General features: G+C 38.1%; 1 protein-coding gene across 1 annotated transcript; it reads right to left on the bottom strand.

Moving 5' to 3' along the window:
• Positions 1 to 685: 685 nt before the first annotated feature.
• Positions 686 to 12,768, bottom strand: LOC125226393 (esterase FE4-like). Its single transcript, XM_048130365.1, has 4 exons — positions 12,644 to 12,768; positions 2,701 to 2,832; positions 1,277 to 2,577; positions 686 to 971 (listed from the first exon to the last, which is right to left on the bottom strand). The coding sequence occupies exons 1-4, from the start codon at positions 12,716 to 12,718 to the stop codon at positions 800 to 802; spliced, it is 1,680 nt and encodes a 559-aa protein (XP_047986322.1). The 5' UTR covers positions 12,719 to 12,768; the 3' UTR covers positions 686 to 799.
• Positions 12,769 to 23,692: the final 10,924 nt, after the last annotated feature.

A 23,692-nucleotide genomic window follows, 5' to 3' on the forward strand; every position in this document is an offset into this window, starting at 1 on the left:
TATTTAAGAGATTTTTATATAAGCTTTGTCATGTACAAACTTGTGTCATGAAACTTAAAATAAGTGTGATAGTAAATCATAAATAAAATATTATATCTAAGTCACAAATTATTACAATTTTTCTATGATTTTAAGGTACCTAAATATTTAATAACTTGTATATAGAAAATAAATTATTTGTGTTTTTGAAAACGAGTTTTATTATCAATTTCTCTCTACTTATCTTAATTGTATTGCTGTTTCACTTGGACTTTGATTGCCAGCATCATGAGCGAGACGGCAATATCGCGTGCGAACGAGATAGGAAGCCAACGAATGAAGTACCAATAATGGACACGTCTTTAGAACAATATGCCCATCACTGGTGCCTGTTAGTGTTAGTGCTAGTCATGAACGTCATGTAAATCCAAACTTTTATATTATGTTGGTACCATCTCTTTTGTTCCAAAGAGGAGGCACACTGACATTTAATCCCGCCAGACGGCGCCTGTGCAAGTGTCTAGGCATGTCACTGTCATTCATATGTTTGAGAGAGAAAAATATCTTCTCGCTCTCAGGTATGAAATTCTTTTTCTGTAAAATGGACTAATAAGATGGCGCCATCTGTCATAATCTTTGAGTGTGCCTCCTTATTGATCATGACCATAGAAAAAGGGTAGTAAGTATAAATAAAGAAAATATAAGCTTATTAGGTATATATATTTATTGTTCTTCTGAAAGCTATTTTTAACTGCTATAATTACCTATTAGACTATGAAAAACTATTAGCAAGCCCATGAAACACTAGCCAGTTGTAAAATTATTTGCTAATGCAAGGCACGCCAGCCTCACAATACAGGGTGTCCCAGAAGTCGACGCCCGCCTTGTTTGCGAAGGTGCCCACGGTCAGCTTCTCGTTTATGTCCAGGTACTTCTTGTTCGCTGACGTGTATACTGGCCAGGTTGTTGCTGAACCGGCTGGGGTTGGGTTACTGAAGAAAAATAAAACATTTAGTTACTAAAAGCCTATATAAAAAAAATCCCTTCATACTGGGAAAGCCATGGAATCGGTTACAGAAAAGAGTTTCGACCGCAGCCAGAGAATAAGTTAAATAATTGCTATTTAGACCGATCAGGATTCTCGTGATGACTTTATGGAAACAGTTATATAAAATGTACCTATTAAATTAAAGAAACTATTCTCAGAGTGTTTGGATAATCAATTGGAAACTAGCTGTTGGACGTATTTAGAATAAGTATTAAGAAGTTTTATAATCTTGCATTAGATAATACTAACCTGCTTTTAGCGAAATTCGTCCATAATTTAGTTACCATCGATACATAGCCCTTCAATTTTTCTTGCGCTTCATAAGCAGCTTTGGTAAAACTACTAGAAAAGATATAAAACACTTCGTCTCCATGGCATACTCCTTTCACATCCAGGCCCGCGTTACTGAGGCTCGTTAAAAAGTTAAGGTCGCTCACAAGACTGAACTCGTACATGTAAATAGGACTGCTGTGCTTAGAATATAAGTGGGCAAATCTATGCACGTCGTATATGTATTGCGAATCCGACAACAGACTCACGATCGCCTGATAATCTTTTTTGGTAAAATCTTTGTCACCAATATAATGAGTCTTAATTGATTTGCCCAAATCACTCAATTTCCCTTCAGTTACTTTTTCTACAATCTCTCTTGGCACATCGTAGGATGGATTTTTATTATAAATGTCTAGCTTTGATAAACGATCCGCGAGCGACACCATGCCTTCAGCGGAGTTAAATCCTAATAACAATGGAACTTTACGAACTGAGTTTGACTGAAGAGTAGTTAAAACATTATTGGTTAAATATGCTTCAACATTATCAAATACTTTTTCGACAACAGGTAAAAATTTCTCAGCCGACCCTCTGTACTTTTCAGCGTCTGAGCTATACGTAGAAAGTGTCAAATTAGTTAGTTGTTTTACTGATACTGATCTTAAAAATTTAAGCAGCTCAGTGGTATCTTGCGTGTCCTTTCCTAAAACTTTTCCAACTCTAAACGCTCTGTTCTTGCTGTCTTCACCTATCGCCCAATCGTGGACGCTGGAACCACTTTGAGCAATAACTTTATGGAACAGTCCCTTAGTCATCGGCGACAGAATATGATGAGTCACTGAGCAAGCCCCAGAACTCTCTCCAAAAATGGTGATGTTATCTGGATCGCCTCCAAACTTAGCTATATTCTCCTTAACCCATTTCAACGCAGCGACTTGATCCTTCATGCCCGCATTGCCGGGAACCTCGGCAGTTTCCAAGCTCAAGAATCCGATCACTTCAAGTCTGTAGTTTAAAGTGACCAGGACAACATCTTCTTGAACGATAAACTTTGGTCCGTACAGGTTATCGTTTCCGGATCCAGATAAGTATCCTCCTCCATGGATCCAGACCATGACAGGTTTGCTGCCGTCGAGGGATTTGGTAAAGACGTTGAGGAACAAGCAGTCTTCACTGCCTCGGAAAGGGGTGCCTGTGTTGATGTCCGTTTGAGCGCAGATGGAGCCATATTCAGTCGCTTGGCGTATTCCTTTCCAGGATTGAGGTGGCTGGGGAGCCTGAAGAAACAAAAAACTATCTTTAGTACCATCAGCTTTAACTGATTTGTCTCTCTACGACTTTTAACGCATATTAATATTTGACCAAAAACTTTTAAACTTCTTTGTATAAAGAATACGTACCCTGAACCTCAGCTCTCCCACTGGTGCCTGGGCATACGGAACGCCCTTGAAGCTATAGTAAGTGGATCCGTCATACAACGTGTCTGCGACACCCTGTAGCTGCCCCTGCGCCACTGTCACTAACGGCTTATTCTGTAAATTAATATACCAATGATTAGACGAATATGAATATCATGAAAGCTCGTGTGTCAGAATTTACCACCTCCTTTTGTTCCCATGGGTGTCGTAGAAGTAGACTATGCGATATGGGTTAAAGTGTGGCCGAGAGGCGAGAGGCTGGCAACCTGTCACTGCAATGTCACAATTTCGTTTTCTTTTTCAGCTCCTTAATTGCCGAGCTTGAGTAGTTTCATGTGCTCTGTCTACCTCTGTATTCCATCGTATACGTACGTCGGTATAGTAGGACATTTGCATTTATATTCTACGTGTAAAAATATTTGAAGAAAATATTTCAAGTGTTCGGAAATATTTACAAACAAACTATAAGGAATAATATACCTACGTAGCTAAATAAGCTTGCCAAAATTTGCCAGTCTAGTGACAAAAGATATGGAAATACCTATTTTGTGTCACCTAGCAAGATTCAGCTAAGAAAACAAAATGTGTGTAGGACCTTCACAGTGATTCAATACGTATTAAATACATCTGAATTTTATAACAATGACAATGGCTCATTTACATCTTATTAGTTCAAGTGACAAAATTTATTTTAATAATTTAACTCGAAAACTTACAAGAACCAGCTAAACAAACAAATAAATTAGGTACCTATGTAAAAGACAAAGACATATTATATTATTCCTACTCTCTTCCTTATTTACTTGAACGAGCTCTGCCTTCTTACTTTGAATAAGGGACAAACAGTAACATTCGCCGATGATACAGTTCTATTATTTCAAGAAGATACTTGGTCTAAACTTCAGAAAACAGCTCAAGAGGGGCTCGACCAAGTAAATAGCTGGTTAAATTACAATTTACTTACTTTAAACTCATCGAAAACGAAGTATATTACATTTAGTATACGGAATAATACCCAACCTCCTCCCGGTACAATTTCGATTAAAGCTCATAGCTGTCAACGTCGCACAGAATGCACTTGTCTTCAAATCGAAAACTCAGACAATGTTAGATACTTAGGTGTTGAACTTGATAGAAACCTTAACTGGAATAAACATATTATGAACCTTAACTACAAGAGTAAGGAAGCTCATATATATATATTTAAAAACCTCAGACATGTGTGTGACAGTAAGATGTTAATCACTATATATTATGCACTATGTCAATCTATTGCATCTTACTGTATCACTGCGTGGGGGGGGAGCTGCCAAAACTCGAATAATGACTCTTGAACGTGCACAACGGGCTGTTCTGAAAGTCATGACATTCAAGAATTTCAGATACCCTACGAGAACACTGTATAGTAACACATCAGTGCTAACAATAAGGCAACTTTTTATAAAAGCTGCTTATTAATGCAGCATCAAAAGCAGCCTGACTATTCGCCAACGCGTCGCAGATGTGATTCTGTATATTTTATCCCTACATACAAGTCAGCGTTTTCTCGCAAATTTCATGAAGCGCTTGCTCCCAAACTATATAATCGTGTTAGTAAACATGTACAATTACGTCACTTAAGCTATTACGAGTGTAGAAAAGTGTTAGATACATTTTTGAAAACCCTCAGTTATGAAGACACGGAATAATTATTAAAATAAATGGCTAAGATACAAAACACACACACACACACACACTCACACACACACACACACACACACACACACACACACACACACACACACACTATTGGGTGCTATAGATACATTCGTGTTATTATTTAGTATAATATTATTTAGTATAATAGTTTTGTTAATATTAGTTATAGTGCACGAATATTTCATCTGCATCTTGTGCATATACTACATGTTTACGTTTTACTCATAGTCTAACTTTTTGCAACCATCGTGTTATTAATGTTGAACTAACTAATGAGCTCAATGTAACATAATTATTAAATATTTAGTGTTAATAGCATTTGGCAGTAGCCGTAATTTAATTATTTAAGTGTAACACAACAACCTACTATCATATTTTGTTTATTAAATGCCAATGGATGACGATTCTTACCTCACCGTGACACAGTTTATAACTAGTACGGGAGGTAAAGGACATCATTCTACATAAAGAATGTAAATTACAAACAAATAATGTAAGTGACATATCAAAGTGATTTGTTAAGCTTGTTTAACGTTGACACATTCGATATTGAAATGATAATCTATTTACCAAACTACATACTAAATTAATACCTACGCATAAAAATAACGTTAAATACGAGTATAGACGAAATCGAATGTAACAACTAAACCTAACAGTAAACTTAATAGTTTTTCACTACTATAATTGTAGAATTTAGTCTTATGTATAATTACATACTTATGTAACATATTATGAAATAAAGAATTTTTATTATTTATTATTATATGTCTTTCCCATCACGGAACAATGGTGTTCCGGACCTTTGGGAGGCGTGCGCGGGGCCGAAGCCAACGCGTAGAGGCCCTTTCGACACTTTAATGAAATGTAAGGGGTACACCGAGCAGATGTTGCCCTTGCCCGTATCATGGGACACACGCAGAGGCAACACCCGCCAGGGTGTAAGGACTATTTGAGAGTTAATGGAATCTAAAATGAACTGGTCTATTTTGATGAAAGTGATGGACTAAATACTGGGCTATGGATAAAAAACCGGACGCCTGCCTAATAAAACGGTATCCAATTTTATTTCCGGCAGACGGTGACTCGTCCCCACAAGATGGGCCCCCACAAAAAGCGACATCCAAGATGGCTCAAGGGCAACACCGGTGTGAGAACTCAAGGGTGTCGAGAGGTGTACACCGCTTTCTGCCCAGTGGCTGTTAAGCCACTGTACCAACTCGCGTCTTATGCAAATTTTCACTTCCACCCCTGGGGCATGTAGCCCTAACGACCCCACTCTGGACGGCCAGCCAAGGCAAGCCAGAGGTAGAGAGTCCTGTCCCACCCACCCGCCTTACGGGTAACAGAACTCCCCAGGAGCACTCGGGTACGTGGGGTCGCTGTTCCCCAACAGCTCGCCACAAGCTGCCCTGCGTTGACTGATTGCACTGGTAAAACCAATGGGCGATGGGGTCGTCATTATTTTTATTATTTATATTAATATCTGCTTAGCTCAGAGTCAGTTCATGTCCCGAGGGTCGACATATGTACGGAGTGGGGAGAGGGGTGCGATTGCCAGGACCGATTTCATTATATTACCCGAATTCACCCGTTGGCCGGATCGTATGCACCAGGTGCCGCGGGCCGTACTTATTGCAAGTGGGAAGGCTTGGCGGACCAGGTTTGGCATGCGGGCGGTTGTTTGGTCGCGAACCTTATTGGAACGCTAGGCGCTGATTTTTTTATTTCTGTTACTTATTTTATGCACTGTACCTACCTAGTACGCTCAATTAACGTAATATGACTAGGGTTTGCAAAAACCGGTTAACTTAAAAAAACCGGTTAATAACCGAGACTTTTCCTTCAAAACCGGTTAACCGGTTATTAACCGGTTTTGAGGATTTTTAGTAAATGGCCGTACTATGCAATAATTACCATTACCTTTAAGAATTCTGATGTTGATGATATCGTAGCAGGTATTACTTGCACGATGAAGATCATTTTTATCCAGTTTATGGAAATTTTGTAAAATGAGGAAATTGCAAAAAAAGGCTTGTGTAGTTTGAATGTGACGTCAGTTTTGTGTTTTCTAGGCATGTGGCGGTCTACAGCTCCCAGAGCCCCTAGTAATACAAGCAATTGATGTAAGAAAACCAAGATCTCCATTTACCTTTCTTTTAAAAAATATAGTTTGAAATATACGGTAGACTCCGGTTACAACGACGCTCAAGGGACAGCTGATATTACGTCGTACTAACCAGATGTCGTACAAAACGAATTTCATTTCTTTTAATTAAAAATAATATCTACATCTCTATTACTAAAACATTTCAATCAATAGGTTTATTTACAGGGTATTATTATCATAGTATTAATAACTTATTTTATTGTGACTAGTTTAGTTAGAAAAAGTCATTTTTAGTACGTGTGCTTGCTCATCATTTGTAAGTAAAGCTAGTTTATACGCAATCGAAAAATACATATTGGGTTCTATTTAGCTTATAAGATTAGACCCGAGGCGAACAAATTGTTAAAATTTTAAAAGCAATACTCAAAAAAGTTACATGGCAACAATGTAATCTTGCTACTTGTTGTAGGCAAGACAGGGGGCCGTGCTCGGGTGGAAGTAGCTTTGTTTCCTCAATTTACTAGTAAAACTAAAAACGTTGTCGCTCGTCGTTGCAACCGGACTTGACGGACGGATTCTGTGTAAAATGTGTCGTAAAAAGCGGCTGGTCGTTAAAATCGGAGTCGTAATAAACGGAACGGATGTACTTTCATACTATCACATACGAAAATCAAATAAATACCTGTGCTTATGTCGTTGTAAGAGGTTGGACGTTAGGTCTATGCGGAGTCGTAATAAACTAACCGGACTCTACTGTATTGTATAAAATGTATAATTGAGTAGACTCGGGACTAATTTTTAAAATAAAATCATTACAGATTTATTTATTTATTTATTTATTTAGTAAAAACATGTTTGCATGACATTACAGTAAAACCAATGCGTCACGAAACTTAGATAACAAAAAACACAGAAAATAAAGAAAACAAAATTAAAAATAAAATTAAACAATTGATTTGGGCGATGACGTCACAGCGTGGCTCCGTTGCGTCGTTTGCCCCGGTGTGGGATTTGGCAGGTTGCCCCGGAACCGCCGAAAAACCACACCTTTCGGCCAGAAGTCTGCGCTCGCGATGGTGTCCTGCAGCGGCCGCGGCACGCGCACAACGAACGAGCTGAAGTGCACGTAGTGACGCGACTGCAGCTGTTGCACCCTCAGCGTGTAGCCAGTCTTCCGGCGAACGTAGTCCACCACCTCGTCGGCCATGGCGGAGTAATGCAGGCGAGACACGTAGAGCGCCCTACTCGGTGTGGCAATCCGTAGACCAGAATTCACCGGTTCCGCAGAGCCACACATAGTCTTGCGAGCCGCTCTGCGCGCCTTGCTCTTCTTTTCCACCAATGTGAACCCCTCTTCATCCACATTGGTGCGGGAAGTATTTTCCTTGGCAGGTGCCCGTACTTCACATCCCTTTGTAGTTGGTGTATTGACCCGGCTAGTTGCAGTAGACCGGCCGGCAGTGACGTCAGCGTATGCACGATGACACCGTGATTTCGACGAAACAGGAGGCGGCCGCGCGCGCGGAGGGAGGGGCGCGCGCGGGGCGGCGGCACGTGCAGCACTTTTTACAGCGTCAGCAGCGTGCAAACTAACCGACACGACACGAGTGTCCGTAGGTCGATGATCGCACTCTAAGTCTGAAACAGCTGACCGAGCTGGAGCATAACGCAAACATTTGATTTCGTTGCGTAACTCGGTAATCGTTTCCATGCTAGCTTCAAACTTCGAGATAACTGCGGCTAAACTTGTTTTTAGGGCCACGATTTCCCTAAACAAGCTGCGAACGTCGACGTTATCCGGATCGTACGGCGGAACGATGATATCCGTCGCAACAAACTCCGGAATCCGATCGTTGTACTCCTTCAGGATCTTCTTAATGTCCTCGAGACTTTTCTTCCCGGTTTCGTCGCCTCTCCGGTGAGGTACATAGGTGCCGGCAATCCCAAGGGACTCGCACAACACTCTCTTCGCTTCACAGATGTCGTCCACGGAGAACTTCGACGCACGCGAAGACATCCGGAAAGCAGCTGCCGCATCCATCGCCCCTTCCAGTAACAGCTTGTCTTTTTCTTGAAGGAAAGCGAGGAATTCATTTACGATGGTTTGATTCGGTTTGGAATCTGCCATCGTGTCGATTACCGGTCGCGGCAAAGTGCGCGCGCTGATTTCGCAATTATAATTTAATTAAACCATCAATGCGTCTGCACCGCTGCGCGCATTGGACTCGACTCCCCGATAATAATGTTGTCAATGAAAAGTAATTAATAAATCTTTATTAATACAAAACATTAAATAATTACGTACTTTTGAACCTTTTTATGGCTAATTTTCCAAATTTTGAGAAATAAATACAGTTTCGGTTACTAACCGGTTAGAGACTATAAAAACCGGTTTTTAACAGAGGCCAAAAAGTATCGGTTAACCGGTTTTTCGGTTAACCGGCTAACCGGTTTGCACACCCTAAATATGACCCTCTTTTGGCTCTTTCTGCAGTTTCGATTTCGAGTAGCAAAACGTAAAAGCAGCGAGGTATAGGACCTATAAGTAATATTAAAGTGTAACGCTTATCTGGTGACGTTTATAGATGTTGCTGAATCCTTGATGGAGGAATAAATAATGGTTTCCCATGTATGAATAGTCATTACCGTGATCAAATTAACGAAAAATCATAACATTTTGAACAAGACATTATCTAGAATAGGATTTATACTAAAACGATTTCCAATAAAACAAATCATTTGGAGCCTTTATAGACTGATGATGGTATTGATGGTCCGTCCAGTGATGCGTCCGAAAATAATTAAAATAATTAAATTTGCAAAACTAACTAACCTATACTAGTACACCACAAGACACTGTAATTCTGCTTCTATAAAACATTTTCACTAGGTAGGTACCCAAAAAAATCCATGTTATCGGCTACGATGGAGTGCTACAAGCGTAGCTCAGTGCTGAATGAGAGATGACAAGCTACATAACAGCCGGTCTAGCCAAAGTCAAAATCGATCGGAACGCAACTGGCTCTATTGCACCATAACGGAAGACCGGAGAGAGACTACAATACGCCACGGAGCATAAACGTTAGCTAATATGTACCCACATACAACTTTGTTTAGTATCAGAGAAGGTTCGCGAAAAGCGTTTTACACATCAATTATCCCCGTTGTTTCAGCCAGCCTTCAGCTGTGTAAACTATCAGGCTGTAGGAAGAACCGGATACCAACAGCTATGTAAGCTGGAGGCATATATAGTTGGATTAACACGCGGTGGTTTATCGAACTTTGGTCTGAAATCCTGTTCTCATTGGCATTTGAGGTTTAAAGTATGAAGCTCTAGGACCTAGCGCAGAAGTTAATGAAGTTTTTCACAGAAATTGTGAAGCGTCTGTTAGACGTAACTAATGAAAATGACTGAAGAGTGGGATACTTCCTTCCACAACGTATTAGCATTACGATACAGCGAGGAAAGCTGCCAGCATCCTTGGTACAATGTCTCAAGGGATTGTTTTAGATATTCAATTCTTAAACCCGATTAATTTAGATATTCAATTCATATTCATTTATTGCATCCATAAAATTTCAATTTCAATTCATTTATTCATAACAAAAGTTACATGTCAATACAATCATATTTACAAAAATTACAATTACATATGTCCATCTTAATAAATTCAATAAATAAAAGTTACTACTATGTACAATTTTAAACAAATAAAATATAAAAATTAAAACTAAACCACCTTAAAAAATCTAATTACTATTTAACAATTCGAAAACACACGCATACAATTATTTTGATTCATAAATTCGTCTATTGAATAAAATGCTTTATTTAATAAATATTTCTTGAGAATATTTATAAACACATTATAGGTTAATTCCTCCATCGTATAAAGTATACTAAACATGTATTATAATGAAACATGGTCTTAACGAAAGTATAGGTGCTTAACTGCTCATGGCGTATTATGGCGTGGCAACAAATTTATATTATTACACGAACACTCCACACATTTTACTAGGGCACAAATAGTAGAAAAATATTGTAAGTTTACAATATTTACAAGTATATTCTCTAAATTCTCGAAACCATTGCGTTAGATGATATTTGATTGAGTTAATTCATAGATTCATTCAATAAATTTTATATTATTAAAAAAAAAATAATGCGAATTATATTTAAAATAAAATAATTTTAGGAGTAGACATATGCACAGACCACGCTTGTGCTTCTTGTGGGGCCCCAGTAGACCGGCTGGGCCACCACGGCCTTTCCTGCTCCTCGGGCGCAGGCCGCCTTTCTCGCCATGCCGCCCTTAACGACATCCTTAGAAGGGCTCTCGTCAGCGCTAACGTCCCTGCAGCTCTGGAGCCCCAGATCGCACGGGACGATGGCAAGCGCCCGGACGGGATGTCGTTAATCCCTTGGAGAAAGGGCCGCGCGCTGGTATGGGACGCTACCTGCGTCGACACGTTAGCAGCGTCCTACATCCAACTGACCAGCAAAAAGGGCGGAGCGGCGGCTGACGACGGGAGCGGTTTAAGGCCAACAAATATAGCTGTCTCGGCGCCAACTATGAGTTCGTAGCATTTGGCGTCGAGACACTAGGACCGTGGGGTAAAGGAGCGCGTGGGCTTCTCAGGGAGTTAGGGAAGCGGTTAAGGGAAGCTACAGGTGACCCTCGCGCCGGCAGCTTTCTCGCGCAAAGAATTGCAATTGCAATACAGCGCGGGAATGCTGCCTGCGTGATGAGCACTTTGCCGAGAAGCCAGGGTTTAGACTTTTAGGTATTTATATTTTTTAGATAGGTTTAGTTTTAGTTTTCTGTCTAGTATAATTTTAATAGTATAATTTGTAGTATGTATTTATTTCTAATAATAAATATTTTTAAGTAATTTTAATTTATTTTTTTATAATTCTATTTAGTTTTATCAATAAAATCAAGTAAAATCAAATACACACATATACATATTAAATTAATTTAAACAATAAAAAAAAACTAATAGATAACTTCAACCAGTGCTAACTCGTTATACTTCTTGCGTACTTATATGTTGCATGAAATTAATTTTTTAGTATTATTTTAAATAATACTAAAAATATACCTAATATTGTCTTCGGTTACCGCGATAGTTACTCATGAAATAAAACTATGGAAACGGATTAAATCGCGTATAATCTTATACTTTTAAACGAGCAATTCTTGTATATTTATTTATTTATTTATTTATTTATTTATATATATATTTATTTACACTGACGATCTCGGAAACCGCTCTAACGATTTCGCAGAAATTTGTTATGTGGGGGTTTTTGGGGGTGAAAAATTGGTCTAACTTATCCTTAGGTCCCGGAAAACGCGAATTTTCGAGTTTTCATGCGTTTTTCTTCGCGCGCCATCTCGTGTGCAGTAGTTGTACTGTTAAGACAGAATTCTTTCGGTCGATGTAAGTACTATTTATTGCAAACACTAGATGGCGACACAGGTCAAGGCTAAAACGAATAGAAAATACACTATTTGAGTTTTTGTGGCGAAATGCGCTCCATCTCGTGTGGAGTAGTTGTGTTGTTAAGGCTGAGAATTCTTTCGCTCGATGTAGGTACTATTCATTTTTGAACTAGATGGCGACACATGTCAAGGATACGAAACAGAACCGAGCGAAGCTCGGTTGCCCAGATATTGAATTTAAAATACATTCCGACGTTTCGAACTCTTTACAGCGTTCGTGGACTTCGTGGTCAACGGGTGACTGAGGAAAAATTAAAATTAAAATGTGCAAGAAATATTAACGAACCATGACCACAAATAATATAGATTTCTAAGGCAGGTTCACACACTATTAATAAAGCCAGTTATACAATATTAAAAAATTTTACCATCATTTCATCATTTTTTTTTTAACGTCGGGATGTATTTTAAATTCATTATACGCGATTTAATCCGTTTCCATAGTTTTATTTCATGAATACTAAAAATATTTAATTATTTATTATTTATTTTTTATTTTCTGGCAAGAGCGGGCATCAAACCGTGAGGACTGGAGAAAGGAAGGGGAGGCCTTTGCCCAGCAGTGGGACACCATATAATAGGATAATAAAAAAAAAAAAAAACTTACCTCTGCATTGACTATGCCTCCCAAATATTGGGAGTAAAGACAGAAGAAGACTAAACAATTATGAAATCTATACATTGTCGCTTAGTGAGACTTTAATTGATAATGAATTTCTGTAACCATGCTCCCCTAATATATAGTCATTTCATGATAAAGCTGTGTCCACAATTGTATCATTTTGTGGTATCTTCGTTACGCATTATTACGGATAAAGATTGTTATCGTTAGGACACATTCACACAGCGCGCGAAATCGAATCCGATTTTAGTTAGACACAATATACATTGCAGACTTAGTGAACTCATTATGTTACGAGTGCTCTTACATTTTAAACAGGGGGGTTACCATGACGTGCTAAAGCCGTTCAGTTTAGGTTGAGAGAGAGGGACGGAGCTATGTAACTGCTATAGCTGTGTCCCTTTCTCTCAACCTAAACTGAACGTCTTTAGTACGTCATGGTAACCCCCCTGGTCTGAAATCGCGCTCGGATTCAACTAATTTAAAACATGGGTAAGGTACAGCGGGGAAAATCTCGACTGGGGGGCGATTGTAACCGATCCATTTTTCCATTATTACACTATGATGTTGAGTTCTACATGTATCCACTGAACACGCCTACCATTATATAACCCAAGCCTCCCTAATAACAAAGTTTGTGAAATGCATATACTCATCCTTGACTTCTTTATGAATTAGATAATGTATTGAAAAGGGATGGATATGTGCTAGTTATTTCTCTTTTTGGTAGGTGGTCAGTAGGTTCTTGTTTTGCTAGGGATGTTACTTTGTCGATTCTATTATCGATAAAATACACGCTTACTCATGTTCTCACCTTAAAAATAATATAAACTTGATACATATAAAAGTAACGAAAACATACAATATCTATTATAAATATTTCATTAGGATTATTATGGCTTTTTGACCATGAAAGTCACATATTCATACTGTATTCTTGGCTAACCAATCTAACCATACCTACGGATTGCAAATAAATGGTTTGTTTATGTACTCAATACCTACATAACCGCTCATTATTCTTCTAATTTTAGAACAAAACGGGACTTAATCGCGTAAACACTTACATTTATATTAGGCCCACCACGAACATAATGTGATGTTCGAAACGTCGGGCCTAATATAAATGTAAGTGTTTACGCGATTAAGTCCAGTTTTGTTCTAAAATTATGAGTGCAAATCGTGTTAGTCTAAATCAATACATTATTCTTCTCTTACTAAGGCCCATATCACATTATCATATATATTTCATCATAGATGTGTATGTCTCCCTTCCTCTTTAACGCGAAGAAAAAGGACGGCATGTTGTCTATGATCATGTGATTTCTATGATAGTGTAATATCGGCCTAAATAGTATGTGTAAAAAATTCGAGTATATGAGAAATCAATACATTCTTTTCTCTTTACGCAAAGACCTAAGTAAAATGCTTTTATTTAGCATCTCATGTGAAGTCCACCACTCAGAATCTACTTACCTCAATAATATCTTCTCTACCAAATGGAAAATAAAACAAACGGCAGTATAGGTGACATAATTTATTATTTCAATAGTTTCAACTATTTTTAGTTTCTTTTAATCATCTATGAGAATATCTGGAAAATCTAAAAAATATTAATGGTTGAGTTCGCTAGACCTGTTACATTACCAGGTCCGTGATGCCTACCAATAAACATTCGTGTCCTTTTTATTGAATGAATGTCGATAGGGTTATTATGGTTACCTATCAAAAAGTCGAAAATTGTAATGTCGAATATTAGTAGCCCGAAACTGCTTCCCATTTTATTAATAGGCCGAAGTTTTGTTTGCCCGAAAGTACTTTTCCCCTATTATTATTTTCCCCCTTCTTATTTCGCTGTAATTTTGTCGCTTTCGATTCGAATCAACACTTATTAAAATTCCTAAGCATCATTTGACAACTACTTTTTGTCGCGTAAAGTTTTTATTCCGAAATATTAATTAGCCACTATATCAAAAGTTCGAAATTCGAATTAATACTTATTAAAAATTTTCCTACAAATGTTTGTTTCTGTGAGGGTCGCAGTTCTAACCTAACCTAACCCGCTTTTCTAGCACAAGTTTGTTTCTGTATGGTCGCAGTTCTAACCTAACCTAACCCGCTTTTCTAGCACAAGTTTGTTTCTGTATGGTCGCAGTTCTAACCTAACCTAACCCAGTTTTCTTGCAAATGTTTGTTTCCGTGAGGACCGCAGTTTTAACCTAACCTAACCCACCTTTCTAGTAAATGTTAGTTTCTGTATGGTCGCAGTTCTAACCTAACCTAACCCGCTTTTCTAGCACAAGTTTGTTTCTGTATGGTCGCAGTTCTAACCTAACCTAACCCAGTTTTCTTGCAAATGTTTGTTTCCGCGAGGACCGCAGTTTTAACCTAACCTAACCCACCTTTCTAGTAAATGTTAGTTTCTGTATGGTCGCAGTTCTAACCTAACCAACTTTTCTAGCACAAGTTTGTTTCTGTATTGTCGCAGTTCTAACCTAACCCACTTTTCTAGCAAATGTTAGTTTCTGTAGGGTCGCAGTTCTAACCTAACCTAACCCACTTCTCTAGCACAAGTTTGTTTCTGTATGGCCGCAGTTTAACCTAACCTAACCCAATTTTCTAGCAAAATTTTATTTCCGTGAGGGTCGCGTTTCTAACCTAACCTATTTTTTTGTAATTTTTCTATAAAATGATATTAGGGAAAATGACATTTCGATGTCGCGTAGCATCGGATTTATGAAAAGGAACATGGGTAACAAATCGGTTGTCGAATGATAAAGTTGGCAACCGTTCTTCTGGTTATTGAGTTTCGGGAAAACGATAATGCGGGATAGCAAACTAGCGACATTTTAAAAATATGGTAAATAATGTATTTGGATTATAAAAATTCTGTCAACCGTTTTCGGACAAGTGATAATCGGACAAAGGATTTTCGAAACATCGATAGGTTACTGGTTATTATCCCTGACGTCATTGAACTACTATGTACTACGTACTAGAAATGACAACTCGAACATATTCTGTGCGCCGACCGGCAGCGGCGGCAGCGCGAGGCGCATGCGCGTGAAGCGAACCGTGTCATAGAGTAAGACTTGACCACATAGACGCGACACTTTTATTGTAGACCTTTGTTTTATACTTTGTGTGTGAAATACTAAGTAGTTTACTTTTAGCACTATTATACATTATGTTATATTTAATTTCTACTCAGTGAAATCAACATACGTTTATTTCATAAATTTTAATTTCCCTTGAATAAAATTAGTTTTGTAAGTTTCTGTCGCTCAGAATAATAATCGCGCCATTCACCTTGTTTTACCTCCAAACACCGGTTGCATTTAATACTATTTCAGTTTTGGTGTCACTATTTTTCGTCAATAATGAGAATTCAGAAATAATTCAAAATCATGCTTATTGTATAATATTATCGACTAAAATTCGTATTAGAACCGTGTAATATTCAAAACTATAAATTGAAATAAATATTTTTATATTATATATTGAAAACAGAATATGATCACAATTATTATACCTTATTACCTACATGGCCATGTCTGCGCGATTCATCTATGATTCCAGTTGTCAAAATGGCGGCCATAGCTTCGCGTTTAAGGAGCCCGTCCCTTCATTATAATAATTACTTAAATTAAGTTAGATCAAAATAGCTTGTCTACTAACCGATGAAATGTGACACCGTCACTTTTATTAGATTTTCTCGTATGGCTTCAACAGTATCTTATAGCACAGGAAGGCATTTTTTCATTTTATTTGTGTGCAGTCAGAGACAACCTCCTCCTACCACGCGCAGAGACTGACTGAGGCAACATAAGTCCACTGGACTTATGTTCGTGGCGCAAACTTTTTGTTCGCCGTGTCCTCTCTAGTACATTATACCTCAATGCCTGACGTCGATAAAAATTACACAATTTACACATCACTATGATATAAACATAACCTAAAAGTAGTTTGAAGAAATATCGAAAAAACATGAATAAAACTATGCAGAATTTAATACGGCATTAGTTATATATAAACTATCAATATCATTGAGGTATATGTACTACGTACTAGAGGCGACGTTGCCAAGCAAAAACACTGCACATGCTGACAAATGCGCGGGGTGCGGGGAGCGGTTATTTACGCGTAGAGTAGGTCTACCACCAGATGTGACACATTATTATATTCTGCCTAACGGGAATTTTACATTACAGTTAAATACGGATATTCTAGTCAAACTTATTTATTTATTTACAACTTGAACAATACAAATTAATACAAAATAAATGTGCTGTATGTATCTTCTTCTTTAAAATACACAATGAACATATATATGTGTGGTCAGTTGGTAACCAAGTTTCCTCAGCACGATTTTTTTGGACAAATCGTATAAATTGTTCCATTTTTTCATGACCAGGCCGAAGAAAACTGCAAAAAGTGAGCGTGCTAAAAATACAATTTTACTCAAAAACTATTAACTATATTATGTTAAAAAAAAATTTTTTTTTAAATATTTTAGTAACATAATTAATGAAATAGTAAGTAGTTACTTATTAATTTTCCAAATAGAAATATTTATATTTCGCAACTCTATTAGAGATGAAACACATTACATATGTAGTAGGAACAGTGTAAATGGCACATCTGCGCGGTTAACTTTTTATAGTCTATGATTGCGTCACCAAAATGGCGGCAGTGTCGCGCCACTCGCGCCCGCTCGCGAGTTTGTAGAATATTCAATCTTAAAATATTATAGACGAGTTTTTTGTTTAATTTACCGATGAAATGTCACACCTTGGCTTTTATTTGATTTCCTCGAGTGATTAGTACAATTTTTAAACACAAGAAGGCATTATTCACGTGGAAAGTAAATGCATCACGGCACGTCACTGCACCGCAAGGACCCGGTAAGGACTGACAACGTTGCGGTCCAGTGGACCGCAGTGCGTTGTGTAAAAATTCTCTTAGCAACGTCGCCTCTAGTACGTAGTACATATACCTCAATGATCAATGTCGTTTTTTATGTTCCGTTTAGATCCTACAAATAATATTATCGTTAATTGAACGAAATTCACTAATGAAAGGTTACATGTTCTTGGCAGTTTTCTTTTCACCATGTACGTAAATTACAGTCCTTAATCACACAGGCCATAGTCACATAAGGAACTTGAACACATCACAAATAGTAACATAGCAGGTTAATTAACTATCTATTAGGAATAAACACAATATAATTAAAAATCGGCCAGATGACCGCCGAGATATTTGACTTAATATAATACGACTATGTACAGTTGTCAAAGGTGGACACCGACTGTGAAAGCTAAACACATATTTAATTTAGCCGTATTGTAACTACTAAAAGGCAACCAAAAGGCAACCACTTGGCAATCGTTTAGTGACCACCTTCGGGAAAACGAAAGAAGTTCCGGATTTTTGTCCCATTCGCTCATAAACAAAACGTAATAATGTGTTGTGAGTAAGATTCATGTCACCATGCTCTTATTCTAGCATGGCTTCCATGCTTTAGTTATACTTCCGTGATATAACCGGTGGACACTCCATTTAATAATGCAAACATTGTAAAACATGGAAAAAATGGACCAGTTACATTTGCCTTCGAGTCGAGATTTGCCCCGCTGTATAGGTAATTCCACGGAGGTTGAAGTGAATGATAACACACACAGCTAAATGAAGATTAGTACTGATTGCAAAAAAATGAATGAATGAAATGAGTGAGTGAATGTAAAAAAACTATCAATATATTTTTGAAAAATATTATTATTTATTGATAGACTTATCATTAATGGTATTAAAAGCAGTAATGGTATTATCCGGTGAACTTTATAGCTCATATGAAATTTCACTTCCAAATAATTATTCAGCTATCGATATATTTTGTATCGGAAGGATGTCCCTATGTTAATTGACGTTATTGCTACTGCGACTTCTATGTCTGCTAATAACTAATAAAAAAATAGGTAAACACCATTTTAACAGCTACGATGATAATAAGGCAATCTAATCTTTGATTTCTACGATTAATATTACAATCATAATCTGACAATTAATTAATCACATACGAGATATTTTATTTTCTGTTTTGTTTGAAAATTATTCTATAGACGTAATTCTTAACAAAATAGTTAATAGAAACTTTTTGGTCTTTCTTGCAATTCACTGTTGAATCTGCAGTCGGTACACGGTAAGAACACTAATTTCAAAATCTCGTTGTCTTTACATGACAGTGTTATAGTGTGCGTGGCCTCAACTGAGTTGAAACTACCTATACCTTAACGAAAAAAATCATCACTCATACGATTTTTAATGGGACTTTAATTTTTTCAAATTAAAATAGTTTTAAGTAATAGTACATTGTGTATTAAGGGCGGAAAGTGGAGGATTACGAACGAGAGGCTGTTAGGGCTGGCATAACTCAAGTTTATAATACTTCAGCCGCCCGTGATATACGCAATGTTTTTCATCACAGTTGCGAAGTAATAACCAAATAAACTAAATGTATTGAAATAACTTCGCTGACATTTTCGAACATTCCTCCGCCATCTTGTAATTTTTGACAGGTCGTGGAAGGCCCCACCCAGGTATGTTACTGCCCTAGGGCGGTAAAATAGTTCATTACGTATCAGTATGTAGGCATGTAATAATAAGACCGTTTACGGGCGAGCGTCTTTTTAAAGTGCACTTTATTATAAGCATCTGAGAGGATAATATTAGAGTTTACCCTATAAGGTGTTCCAGAAAAATACTTATTAAATGCTCCATATTACTTTTTCGAGAAGGAATGAAACTAATTCCTTATCTGGAACGCAGTCACTCATATTCATTTTGGTATGAAGTGGATGTGGGTGAATCAACTTTTTCTTGCCTGTTATTGCTATGGTTACGGTCCCCTGAGTCACACTGGTTTTATGCAAAATTATGCTACTGAAATTATGCAAGCGTGCATGTAGTCCATGTTTGAAGCGGCAAATTAAGGAAAGGGCTTGTTAACACCAAAAACATGCATGTTTGCATAGTTAAAGTTGCATAATTTTGCATAAAACCAGCGTGACTCAGTGGACCGTAATCATGGCAATAATAGACAAGAAAAAGTTGATTCACCCATGTACTAGAACCCGACGCTGTACCAATACTCGACATCCTAGCTTGAATTGCCATTGACAAGATAACTTACCGTTTAAACGATGAAAAATGTGGGTTCCTTTATTGCTTCATATCCTATTTTCAAAATAAATCAGTTATAACTTATTTGTATATTTTTAAGATAGGCTGACATGTATTAGGACTGACACTTAATATTCCAAAGTCCCAATACAGGGTGTCCCAAAAAGGACACACCACAGCGACACGAGAGGTAGACCAGCCCAAGAGAGTTCCAACCAACCTAACATGACCCCAGTAAAGTTGCACCGTTTTCAAGTTATTGTCACTTTGTTTTTTCGTGAATTTTGACCGTTTTCAACATTTTTAGACGCAGTGTGCTCTTAGAAAGCCCTCGAAATGAGTTTTTTTTTCATGGGTACGGTGTCACGAACAGTTAATAAGGATAATGAAAGAGATATTTCATCGATAACCCACGTGAAATGTAAAAAAATGACTTGATCTAAAATTTTATTCGCAGTTAAACATATTGTTCAACTTTACCAGGTGGCCGTGTAAAAAAACCACTTAAATGGTAACAAAAAAATAACGCCCTGCTATTAAGCATTTTATTCAGATTCCGAAATGATAAAAGATAAGATAAAGATAAAAGACATTTATTCATGACGCTCACAAACACGTACGTACATGTACACACAAGAATAGGACAAAAAACAGAGAACAGAACATTAAGTGGAGTGAATAGAAACAGGTGTCTGCGGGGCTGGAATAGGCATGTGTCGGCTGCGCATAAGCAGGCTAGATTGGATTTTCGCACATATATCTTACATAATAAACCTAGGAGCGGCCCCATTTATGAGGCTATGTGCCATAGTAGAAGAATTTTTAAATCTAGACTTAAGTTTTGTCAAGCCAATCAGGAACAAATTGACATGGATATTCTTGCCTCGCAGCATGCGTCTAAGCAGTTCAGTAAGTTTTGGAAAAGCACAAAAAAGTTAAATGGTAAGATATCTTTGCCGGTTAATGTTGAAGGTATTTCTGATCCTGTAAATATTGCTAATATGTTTGGGCAGTGTTTTAAAGTAGACTCACCCCTAAATTCATGTGCTATGTTTAATCCAGTAGACACTACAATGACTCCTGTCTTTGAAATAACTCCTACCATGGTGGGTAGCGCTATTAAGGGCATGAAAAGGGGTAAGTCTCCTGGACATGATGGGCTAAGTATAGAACATCTGCAACACGCAGGTCCGCATTTGAATAGAGTATTGGCTATGTTTTTCACCTTTTGTTTACGCCACTCATACTTACCTTGCGACCTTATGAAAACTGTTGTGATACCGCTGATAAAAGACTCGACAGGGGACATTTCAGATAAAGCGAACTATCGCCCCATCTCGCTTGCTACAGTTGTTGCGAAAGTGTTAGATAAAATACTGGATGTGCATCTTAGTCAGCATATAAACCTGTGTAATGCACAGTTTGGATTTCAGGAAGGTTTAGGTACTGAGAGTGCCATTCTAACACTGAAGCATACTGTTGATTACTAAATCAAGAGAAAATCGCCAATATACGCATGCTTCCTAGACTTGTCCAAAGCATTTGATCTTGTGTCCTACGATCTGCTTTGGGACAAGTTGGGGGCTACGGGCGTAGCACCTGAGGTGGTCAGTCTCTTTTCATATTGGTACAGTAATCAAAAAAACAAGGTTAGGTGGGCAAATGTCTATTCTGACGAGTTTTCACTCAGCTGTGGGGTCAGACAGGGCGGTTTGACATCTCCAAGATTATTTAACTTGTATATTGATCAGCTGATTGGCGAGCTGAGTAGCACATATATCGGTTGCCGGCTAGATAATATAAGTGTTAATAATATAAGCTATGCGGACGATATGGTGCTGCTGAGTCCGTCGTTCTATGGATTGCAACAACTAATAAAAATATGTGAAAGGTATGCGGTTACACATGGCTTAAGGTATAATGTCAAAAAAAGTGAGTTCATGATTTTCAAAGGTAAAAACAAGTTGCCCCTGTACATTCCACCACTTCTTCTAAACAATATGCCTCTAAAGAGGGTATCAGAATTTAAATATCTGGGCCATGTACTAACCGAGGACCTTAAAGATGACAGGGATATAGAACGTGAGCGAAGGTCACTGTCCGTTCGTGGCAATATGCTGGCCCATAGATTTACTCGTTGTAGTGTTCCTGTAAAGCTTACTCTTTTTAGAGCCTATTGCCAAAGCTTCTACTCGTGTGGTCTATGGGTCGGTTTTACGCAGCGGGCGTACAGTGCACTTAGAGTGCAGTATAATAATGCATTCAGGGCATTGTTGAGGCTCCCTCGCCATTGTAGCGCGTCGGGCATGTTTGCGGACGCCGCTGTCGATGATTTTTATGCGATAATGCGCAAAAAGTCGGCGTCCGTAATTAATAAGACGTGTGCGAGAGAGCGGCAACAGCATCCTGCGGATGATAGCAGACAGGCTGGACTCGCCCGTCCTTGGCCGGTTCGTGGATCTGCACGTGAGGGATCCGTGAAAGTATTGTTTGTGTTGTGTTAATATTTTATTTTATTTGTACTAAATTAGTCTAACATAGTTATTAAGTTTTAGAGCTACTAACCATATTATGGAACCTGTCTTCTGAAATAAATGATTTTTATTTATTTATTTTTTATTTATTAAGTAAGTGCGCATCACGAAATGGACCCAACTCAGCATAATGCTAGCTGGAAGCCAGCGCTGGTCTTCCGTAGGGCCCATTCGGTGATGGTATAAAACTTGCACCTTTCTGCCATAAAATAATGAATTATTATCATCGTTCTAATATGTATCAGTTGCCAATAACTTGAAAACGGTGAAACTTTTACTGGGGTCATGTTAGGTTGGTTGTAACTTGTAACCCTCTCGGGCTGGTGTACCTCCAGTGTCGCTGTGGCGTGTCCTTTGGGACACCCTGTATGTGACATTGAAATTTGTACTGAGATGACATCTATTGGGGCTGCCAGCAAAAGCATGTGACACTTACTCGTAAAATCGGATTGACTAAGAGTAAAATAAACCTTTGTAGAAAAGAAAGATGACCTTCTTTGAAGTTTGTCAGGCGTATCAACAAATATCTAATTTTTATTTAGAAGAGTTTTGGTCTCAAGTTTCCCAATGTCAGTGCCATAAATTAGTTATTATTTTACAAAGGACCATATTCATGAGGGTAATGAAATTTGCGAGCTTAGCACGTACTTACAGAAAGTGCAAAAAGGACACAACGACGCAATAAGCTATATGACACTAGCATGCTAGGCCCGTTGGATTGTAAATTGTATGAATTGTTTCAATATGAAAAAAATCAGCTAAGAAAACAAAAAGACTTTTGCTACCTAAGTTTGTTGTTTGCTTAGCTGGTTCTGGATAGTTTGCCAAATTATATATTATTTAAATATCTTTTGTTAGTTACTTCACCTTGATAAAATTTAATAAAGTACCCATTGTTATGAAACCTTTTGATGTAAGTATCTAATTAATGGTATTATAAGCAGAACAAATCAGTTGACGCCTTAGTTGATTGTCAATGACGTCACTGCCTATACCTGGGTGGCTAGCCGAATGGCACAATCGCTCACGAAACGCTCACGAAACGAAGCGCTAGTAGATATCTATCTCTATCGCGCTTGCGTATTGTCGCGACAGAGCCAGCGGCGTATCGCTTTCGTTTGGCGTCGGAGAAATGCCATTCGGCTACGGGGCCTGGCTGCATTAGCTATAGCGCCGTGCGCGCAGCTGGCACCCGGGCTGTCCGGCATTGACTTCGTGGCGCTTGCAGCGAGCGGATGTCTCCTGAATCTCTGTGGTCGAAGGATCGCGTGAGCCATACTTTTGTGTTCAGTGCAGTGAATAAATAAGCAATCGTGTT

The sequence above is a fragment of the Leguminivora glycinivorella genome, chromosome 5 (assembly GCF_023078275.1).
Source record: "Leguminivora glycinivorella isolate SPB_JAAS2020 chromosome 5, LegGlyc_1.1, whole genome shotgun sequence".
Lineage (NCBI taxonomy): Eukaryota > Metazoa > Arthropoda > Insecta > Lepidoptera > Tortricidae > Leguminivora > Leguminivora glycinivorella.